The 10,272-nt window shown below is 41.0% G+C and overlaps 1 protein-coding gene across 1 annotated transcript in view; it reads left to right on the top strand.

The window, feature by feature from the left end:
- The first annotated feature begins 391 nt into the window (after nt 1-391).
- ARHGAP18 (Rho GTPase activating protein 18) overlaps nt 392-10,272 on the top strand; it is a 99,896-nt gene continuing 90,015 nt past the window's right edge. The window contains exon 1 of the mRNA XM_031054081.2: nt 392-499. Within this exon, the coding sequence (XP_030909941.1) occupies nt 456-499 (44 nt within the window). The 5' untranslated portion in view covers nt 392-455. The remainder of the gene's footprint in view (nt 500-10,272) is intronic.

Below are 10,272 nucleotides of genomic sequence, written 5' to 3'. Positions count from 1 at the left end.
AACGGGAGGGCCGGGGCTGCCCCGACGGCTCCAGGCGGAAAGAAGCTCGGCCACCGGGCGGGAGACCCTATGCCCTTCCCCTTGCGGAAAGGAGGCCGGAACACGGCCAAGGCACCCTAGACCCCGTAGTGATGCGGTGACTCTACCCAGCTGCCCAACTCAGCAGCCGAGCGTTGTCCCCATGGGGCGGGCACAGGGCGGGGCCGAGGTCAGGCGGCCCCGCGGGAGGGCAACGGTCCCGCCCTCCGGCCGGGCGGGCCTCTGCGCGGCAGCCGTGGCCGGGAGGGCAGGTGAGCGGCAGAGAGGCGAAGCCGCTGCCGCCCCGAGGGGACTGAGATCGGTGAAGCTGCCGGGAAGAGCTGCTGAGGGAGGAGACGCGTCGAGTGTCTTCCAGGCCTGCCTGGTCGGGTCAGCGGTGCCCCGGAGGTCAGCGGTGGGGAAGGTGACCTGGGAAGATGGTGACTGTAGTGACGAAGCTGGTGCACTACCTGCACCTGAGGTAAGGGCGGGGGAGCGCGGGCACCGCCCTGCTCCTCCCGGCAGCCGCCGCCCCGCACCCCTCCCGCTGGGCGCTGCCGCAGGGCCCACCCCAAGAACCGTGACCTGGAAGGGGCCGGGAGGGAAAGGTGTGTGGCTGCTGTGCGGGAATGAGCGACTGTGGGAGGGAGGGAGCAGGTCTGCTCCCGCAGCCGGTACGGGACTCGGGCGGGCTATTCCATGTGCGCTCGCTCCCGGCGCTTCAGCCGGTCTGCGCAGGGCTCCCGCAGGCGCAGCGGGACGGCAAGGCGCTTCGTGGGAAGTAAATACCAGCTGTGAGTTCAGGGCCCCTGCAGTACTTGCGTGGCGTGATTATAGTAGCATGGACTAGACAAATAGTGTATTTTTTCGTCTTTATGCGACTTCTGGCAAGATATAGTACTAAGCCATTTTCTCCTTGTATCATCTGTTCTAATTAGAATTTAGCAGATAAATACAACTATGTTTGCTTTGAGTGGAGAGAAAGCAAAAAAAAAAAAAAATGCAGTCCTGGTGATGTTCCACTATGTATTTTGTTGAATCAGAGTTTTTCTCACTTACTGTTCATCAAAAGGCTTGATTGAAAATGTAAAGAAAATTTATCAAGAAAGAGCATAGCCTGAACCAGAAATTAAATTTGCTAAAGTAGTGATGTTTTTATGCAGCACTTTCATATAAGGTATGCCAGCTCTAGGAACTGGTTTCATTAGCTAAACTTTTCCAAGTTAGACATAGGAATAAGTGGAAAAGGGGCACTCATATGTACTGTAGCTTTTTATTGGTATGATTTACATCTTGATATCTGCAGTCTGCAGATAACTTTTAATGATTATTAAAAAGAAGTATGAATTGGCATGCATTACATGAGAGGAGCATGTAATGTCACCGGGTTTTAACCTGTTTTTTCCCAGTTGGATGTTTTAACTGCTGAAATAGTTTAGTCTATTCTACAAGCCTAACCAAAATCATGGCTCTATTTGTATAAATTTGTGTGGGTTTATGCTGTCATTCTTTTGCTGAGCAAATACAGAGGGAAGTCAAGAAGGAACAGTCCCCACCAATGCCTCAAGCCTGTCTCTCCTCCTGTCCTCTGAACAGTGCTTATTTGTTCAGCAGTGTCTTACTGCTGGTTTTGAACCAGAGCTTCATGGATCTATTTGCTTTATAATTGGGGGGGGGGGGGGGGGGGGGGGGGAAGAAAAAAACTCTTCCTCAAAGGTTTTATAATAAAGGAATTAGGAAATGGTGAATAATGAAGACAGATGGCAGACTGAAGCTAAGCAGTGAAGTTATGCTCTTAAACTATCAGCAGCCTGATCACTGTCAAGTGTTTTGTATCATGAGACAAGATCCAAAGAGGCTAACAAGTTTAATAAACTTAAAGGAAGCTCTTAGGCTGAATGAGCATCAAGGTATTGTGCGTGATGAGTGTATCTGAAATTTTAACAAATGCGTGGTCAGTGCCCTGGCTGAAGGCAGAATTTGATTATTTTAGTATTGAGTGAGGGAAGTCAATAAAATTAGGGAAGATGTTAAAAAGTCCAGCAATTTGTTTTTATTGGAGAAGTAGAGCTATTGGGTATGTGGCAGCAAAGGGACTTGGTAAGTGCAACAGAAGAAGAACTGAATGAGTTCTGAGTGAACATGATTTAGGGTGAGTTTCCATTTGTCAAAGCTAACTAAGAGAATAGATACTTCACTGTGTATTGGTGGAATGGGACATAGTGGCAGTATCTGACAGGACATAAATTAGCAAGAATTGTTCCCTGGAACTGGTAAACATCAGTCAGATAGAGCATGCAGAGCACATTGTGGAAGGGCACTCAGTTGTCTTTAGTGAATCTGCAAGCTTAAAGTGCAGCTAGATTTTAGCAAAATCACTAAATACTTTTGTCCATCCATGTCATGAAATCATGACAGATAGATGATGGATGTTTCAATCTGTGCTAGTCAGGCATGAACAGCTGCTATTAGGCATTACTATATGCTTATTTTGTGTCTCCAGTAGCAAGTAACCAGCAATATAACAAGGAAAACAATAAAGAGTACATAAATGTGAAATTGTCAGACATATTCTTGAAATATATTTATTTCTGATTAAACCATTTTAGTAGGCTTCTGGCCTAGCCATGCAATAATAATTTTTACTATAATTGAGTGTGAAAGTAGTTAAAAACCAGTTAACAACAAAGAAACTGAAAAGTAAGCTGTTCAAATGAGTTAAAAATAGGTGGCTGGTATGCTGGGAAAAATGCTTATCATCAGTATTGTCCCTTTTCCTCCCCCAAGTGCAGCATATGCAGAAATGCTAAGGGTCAGCTGTTGTTTTTGCATTCTGTGCAAGTTCTTGTCCATGAATTGGATTTTAAGTTCTGCCATAGTTAAGTGAAAACATATTATGCTAATATGTCATAAGAAAAATATATTTCAACTAGAAAAACTGTACCTAATAAGTTCATAAGAGTACAGGTTGTGACAAGATTAGACTATGCCAGTAAAATAGTACACTGGGCAGCCCATAAAATTACTATAATCAGATCCTTAGAGAATCATAATTATGCACTTAATTCAGTACTTCCTGAGAAACAGATAATTAATTCAAATCACTGTAGGACTTGCACAGTTAGCAGAAATGTGGACATCATAGGAATCTGTCTTACTTTTATATCAGACATCTTGGAAAACACAAGATTTCAAAGCTACGGGAATAATATTACAACCCTGGTCACTATACAGCTATTCTAAAAATGCCTTTTCTGAAAATGAGAAGTAAATACATTGAAATACAGGACTCATAATTGCTAGAACAAATCATGTAGCAGTCCATGGTCTATTACATTTACCTTGAATAATTAGCCCTTATGAGGATGGTTCTGTACCCATTTAAGTCCCATTCAGCTTGGTCATAAACTTGTGATTAGCCTCAGTCCAACAAAAGCAGGCTCACTGAATGGGGATGGATCAGGCAGGAAAATAATTGTAGAAATACAAAATTACATTCTCAGCAAGATGAGATGTTTCCCTATAAATGTACATTATGTAATTATCTCTACATAAACAAAGATTGCTCACCAAGTGAAAGCAGAACAGCATACAAAAAAAAATTATGAGATGAGCAGTGATTTTTAAGAACAACAGACAAAGGAGATGGCAGCAGATAGAGCAGCTCCCAAGGTCAATACCAGGCAACACAAGCAAACTGAAGACAAAGATGTAGACTTATAAATGTAAGGCATTCATGGGGAGAGTGAACATTCAGTGCTATGAAGGAGATTTTCACAATAAATTGTATTGTGGAAATTCGATCTGAAGCATGGCTGTGGTAATTCTTTTTTAGGAACTGAAAATGATTGTTATGCAGGTGGAAAAGAGCTGTCCCTGGTTTTAAGTGCTTTCTTGGAAGTTCAGCATTTGTTTTATTATTTAATGGTTTCTTATGCTCTAGCACTAGCATATGTATGGTTTACATGGTCTTTGATTCCTACCAGCTCCTCCTCTTACCTCAAAGCCAGAGGTGTACTTGCACATAATTTTCTTTCATGTGCATAATTATAGATTAAAACAATTAACACTATGGTACATAAAGACCTGATGTGATCTTCTACATTTCTGCAGTTCCTGAGTTCATTTTCTCTTAAAAGCTTAATATCTTATGTAGCTACTCTCTGTTACTTCTTCTACCCTAGTTTGCAAACAGCACAGGAGAATGCCAGGTTGGAAGGGACTTCCTAGTTCACTGCGTGCTATATTGTGGCTTATAAGAAAGCTACCATCTCTAATCCATTTCATAACTGTATTATGCTTTTTTTAAAAATACTAAGCAGCTTGTCCTTGCAGGCGGTGCTGGAACATTGCTCATTTTGATACATGGAAATGGTTTCTAATTTTGAGCCTACACTTGTCAATGGAAAGATTCTACACATTTCTTCTGTATCAGCATTGTCCATTAACTGAAATGGATTTTGTCACCCAAGTTATCCATGTTTAGGAGTACTTGCAAACAGCAATTTTATTGTTGATTCTCAGTTGTACATGCTGAGTGGATTCTGCTCTTTCCCACTTGATTGTCTGTGTTTGAATACATCTTTCTTGATTATGAATGATCAGAAGTGACACTATAATTTTAAGTAAGGTCTGATCAATGTTTGTGATGATATTAAAACTCTGCTATCTAGCCTAATATATCTAGATACACATAGAGCTTTATATGCCTTTTTTATTGCTGTATTACACTGTATCTGATGGTTGCCTTGTGACCAGTTACTATCTGTCATTTCAAACTGGTAAGCCCCTGGCTTATAGTATGAAATTTTGTTAATAAGTCTATTGAGTACATGCACTTGTATCTCATTTTTATTTTCCCAGTCCTTTTATTTATTCATTTTTCCTGCATAATATCCTGGACTTTCTCTGAATTGATATCCCTAATTTAATCCTGTCAGTAAATGTAACTTTTTTTTTTTTTTTCTTTCTGTGCTGAAGTTATTGTTGTGGTTTAAACCCAGCTGGTAACTCAGCACCATGCAACTACTGGCTCACACTCCCTGCCCATGTCCCTTCCCCAGGGGACTGGGGAAGAAAATCAGGAGAAGGTAAACCCCACAAGTAGAGATAAGAACAGTTTAAAAACTAAAGTATAATCTACTACTACTAATAATGATGATAAGGGAAATAACAAGGGGAAAGAATATAAAACTAAAGAAGGGAAGGAAAAAAAATCAAACCAATAAACCCGAGTGATGCACAATACAATTTCTCATCACCTGCCGACTGATACCCAGCATGGGCTGAGCAGTGATCAGTCCCTTCTGGATAACTTCCCCCAATTTATATATTGGGCATGACATGCTGTGGTATGGAATACCCCTTTGGCTAGTTTGGGTCAGGTGTCCTGTCTCTGCTTCCTCCTGGCTTCTTGTGTCCCTCCTCACTGGCAGAACATGACAGACTGAAAAGTCCTCGATGAGAGTAAGTGCTACTGAGCAACAACTAAAACATCGGTGTGTTGTCAGCCTTGTTCTCAGACTAAAGCCAAAACACAGCACTGCTTATGCTGTGTCAAGTAATTTCACCAGGTACTAGGACGAAAATGAATTCTATCCCAGCCAAAACTGGGACAGGTGTGAATGGTAGTATTAATAAGATCATCAGTAAGAGGGAACCTTGAGAAATTTTATAGGAAGACTCTCTTTCCCCCCGTTAATCAATGTTTTTTGGTGTAATGCATTGCAGTTTCTTTTTAGCTAAACTTTTCCCCAGTTTACAAACTGACACTGTTACCAACCTCCTGTTTGTGTAGCCATGTATGTAGTTATGTTCCTTATGTGATACTGTATCAAATGTAATACTGAAGGCCATCTAGGTTAGATCTACTGCAACCCTTATCTTTTATACAAGAAGTTATTTTATTACCAAAATCTGTATTCACCTTGGTAAAGCCAATTTGTATTTTATCTCGGGTTTCCATCTACCTGTATGTCTCAAAATATTCTTTCATTTGAAGTTCTTAAAAAGACTTCTGAAAAAGACTATCAATCTCAGAGTAACAGATGTAAAGTTGCCATTTTTTCTGGTTTTCTGAATTATATTTGTTATGTTGACGTTCTCTGCTAAGCCCTTGAGCTGATAATGTGTTTATTAATTGCAATTGAATTCATAGGTGAATTGTTTCAATATTTGGTGCAGGAAATTATCTATTCTGCCTGGCTTGATTTTACCAAACTCTAAAAACTTTGCTTCTATCTTGGATGTGATTTAGCATTGTACACACATTTTCAGAAGATGTCTGGATTTTGCTGTCATTCTCCTTACAGAAGATTGAGTCAGAAAGTTTTAGGGTGGCCATGCCAACATTATCTTAACTCCATTCTCACTGTGTAGCAACTTCACTGCAATTTCATTTTTCTTTATACTGCCAAAGAATAGTGTACATTTATTTTAATTTGTATTGCTAGGTGTCAACTGCCAGGACTCAGCTTAACTTTTGGCAATTCTCATTTTATCCCTACTCTTTTTGACCTCTAAAACAGAGCTTTCTTGTCATACTCTGCTGCCCCCCTTCTGTTCCATCCTTTCTTGTAGGTTTTTTGCTCATACCTTATAAAGTGGATAAATCCATTTACTTTTTCAACTAAAGAGGCTGCACACTTGTCAGTTATCTCTGTGGAGCTGCCAGCTCTTCTTCTACAGTAGATATTGAACATCTAAGGAGATCATAGTAAGGCAGTATAATAGAGAACTCAAAGTCTTAGACTTGGAGGTCATCTATGTGTAAGCCTGAACTCTTACTTTTGTTTAAAAGTGACATAGGATGAAAAAAGGCAAGCAGTCTGTAAGATGCTGTTAGTAATGACATCATAGTATTTTAAAGAAGTCAGTTCCTCTAGCAGAAGTGACAGGACAGTCCCTCCCCCTCTTCACAGGTGTAAGTCAACCCCTATAGTCCATTCTGTAGGAACTGATTAATAGAACTATGGGGCGTTTTGGCACAGGAATTTATGAAGGACAGCCAGAAATCAACATGCAACTGTGTGTGTGCGAGAGACTCAAATATGAAGTTAAAAGAAAAAAGAAACAACTCTGTGTTCACTATTAAATCAAGCAGAAAACAATATTTTCATTAAATGGTACAATTGACAGAGGAACTGCAAAATCAGAACTCTGATTCTTGCCATTTATTTTGTAGGAATGTTTTTACAGGCCTCGATTATCGGAAAACTACCACTTACAAATGTATTTATAGAAGTTATTGACATTGTTTGAAATAAAACTGTGAAATCCCTGTGTACAATTTATTATGATGGCCCTAACATGAAAAAAAAAAACAAAACTCAAGCATCTATGGAAAGTTGTGCTAAGTGAGTTCATTACTTCCAGTTAAAATTTGCAATAAGAGACAGTCTTAGCATGTAGGAAAGTGAAGTAGTGGTTAAGTTCATGCTTTGCAAGTGTCACATTGAGCTAGTTAAATGTCTGGAATGATCAGTCACCTGAAAGGGAATTGCATTTTTGAGAACTGGAATCCTTCTTTGAATATTACATTTATTCAAATAAGCAAGGAAAGATGATGCTCAGCCATCATGAGTGTAGTACTTCAATACTTTAATAATACTTTAGTATTACTTTTGTTTGGACACAAAAATGAGCAAAGATTGTAAGTACAAGTATTATTCAAAGGAAAGAAGGCTAGACCACTTCTAAATAAAAATTATAAACTAAATTAATGCTGCTGCAAGTGTATATCATATGTCCTCTTTGTCTTGGACCTGATGGATCAGTTTTTATGCTGGATGCTGTTATGTGATACACATTTAACAGCAGCTAACAGATAATAGAATTTCAGTAGTCTTTAATGTTTCTGATTGCTTTGAATAAGAAACTAACTGTCTAAAGAGAAAGTAATGTGCCTTATTTCATACCATGTGAGTCTCACCATTTCCCCTGTGAGGAAAGGACTCTCTGAGCCTCTCACTCATAGAAGGGCTATTGACTCCCATGGGTGGAGGCATCCATTGCACACTGCATTGCTCAGATGTGCAGATGAACATGCAGGAAGACAATTGCAGTTGTGATAACATCTGACAACTAGGAGAGAAATGTCCTTTAGAAGGAGATTTGCCTCAAATGACTAAATGCAGTCTGCCACAGAGGTGAGCTGTAGGACTTTGCTCCTACCCTGTTCTGGCATGGGATCACTACAGTGAAGGATTGCTGGGGGGGTGGGGGGGAGAGAACTGGTCTCCCTTGTATTTTTCCTGTTGGAAGTTTTAATTCTGTGAGAACAATTTTGGTCCTCTCTGCTCTTCACAGTCCAGAAGCATATGGTCCTACATTTGGTGGCCAGCACCAGCAACAGATTAACATCTTGGATAAATGCTACATTTTGCTATTATGACAGCAAATGCAATTATACTTGGATATAATGAGGCAAAAGATTCCTTAGCCAGAGAAAAGCACATGTTCTCTGTGAATTAGAGACCTGGTATTGATTTGTAATTTTATGTATGAGACCAAATGGTTTATATATCCAGTAATCTTTAAAGATTAATATCTGCCTCTAGACAAACTTAAGAAGGAAAATTAATTTGGATAAAAACCTGCTGTGGATAGTTAATACAATTAGGGGATAAATTTCTAATAAAATTTAAGGATTGGGCTGTGCGATAGCCCTTTGAACTGTCTGCAGCAGCAGATTTGTAGTTAGCTTTTGCTCCCCAGAAAGCCACTGTCACACTCAGCTTTCTGGTAAGTGATATACCCAGATAGTCAATAAAAACTGATTGAAACAAAACTGAAATAATTTAAAAAATGACTGCTATCATAATAATAGCTATAGAACTAATCAAAATATAATAATTATAAAAATAAAAGTACATTAAATATATATAATTTTTAATCCCCATTTTCAAGAAGGGAAAAATGGATGACCCAGGGAATTACAGGCCAGTCAGTCTCACCTCTGTGCCTGGCAAAATCTGGGAGCAGATTCTCTTGGAAGGCATGCTAGGGCACATGAAAAACAACAAGGTGCTTGGTGACAGCCAGCATGGCTTTACTAGGGGAAAATCCTGCCTGACGAATTTGGTGGCCTTCTATGACGGGGCTACAAAAGTGATGGACAGGGGTAGAGTAACTAATGTCATCTACCTGGACTCGTGCAAAGTGTCTGACACTGTCCCACATGACATCCTTGTCTCTAAATTGGAGAGACATGGTTTGATAGGTGGACCACTCGGTGGATAAATAACTGGCTGGATGGTCGCACTCAAAGAGTTGTGGTCAACGGTTCAATGTCCAGCTGGAGACCAATAACAAGTGGTGTCCCTCAGGGATCAGTGTTGGGACCGGTCTTGTTTTATATCTTTGTCGCTGACATGGACAGCAGGATTGAGTGTGCCCTCAGCAAGTTTGCCGATGACACCAAGCTGTGTGCTTCTGTTGATACGCTAGAGGGAAGGAATGCTGATGCCAACCTCATGAAGTTTAAACATAACAAGTGCAATGTCCTACACCTGGGTTGGAGCAATCCCAGGCACAGCTACAGGTTGGGCAAAAAAGAAATTCATGGTAGTCCTGCGGAGAAGGACTTGGAGGTGTTAGTCAATGAGAAAATGAACATGAGCCAGCTGCAGTGTGCACTTACAGTCCAGAAAGCCAATTGTATCCTGGGCTGCATCAAGAGGAGCGTGACCAGCAGGTCGAAGGAGGTGATCCTGCCCCTCTACTCTGCTGTCGTGAGACCTCACTTGGAGTACTGTGTGCAGTTCTGGTGTCCTCAACATAAAAAGGACATGGTACTGTTAGAACAAGTCCAGAGGAGGGCCACGAGGATGATCAGGGGACTGGAGCACCTCCCATATGAAGACAGGCTGAGAAAGTTGGAGCTGTTCAGCCTGGAGAAGAGAAGGCTGCGTGGAGACCTCATAGCAGCCTTCCAGTATCTGAAGGGGGCCTACAGGGATGCTGGGGATGGACTATTCATTAGGGACTATAGTGCTAGGACAAGGGGTAATGGGTTGAAACTTAAACAGCAGAGGTTTAGATTGGATATAAGGAAGAAATTCTTTACTGTGAGGGTGGTGAGGTACTGGAATGGGTTGCCCAGGGAGGTAGTGAATGCTCCATCCCTGGCAGTGTTCAAGACCAGGTTGGATGAAGCCTTGGGTAACATGGTTTAGTGTGAGGTGTCCCTGCCCATGGCAGGGGGGTTGGAACTAGATGATCTTGAGGTCCTTTCCAACCCTAACTATTCTATGA

This window comes from Melopsittacus undulatus, chromosome 3 (genome assembly GCF_012275295.1).
Source record: "Melopsittacus undulatus isolate bMelUnd1 chromosome 3, bMelUnd1.mat.Z, whole genome shotgun sequence".
In the NCBI taxonomy this organism is placed as follows: domain Eukaryota; kingdom Metazoa; phylum Chordata; class Aves; order Psittaciformes; family Psittaculidae; genus Melopsittacus; species Melopsittacus undulatus.
Note: the sequence above shows the minus strand (reverse complement) of the source record. Positions and strands in the feature narration are given on the sequence as shown.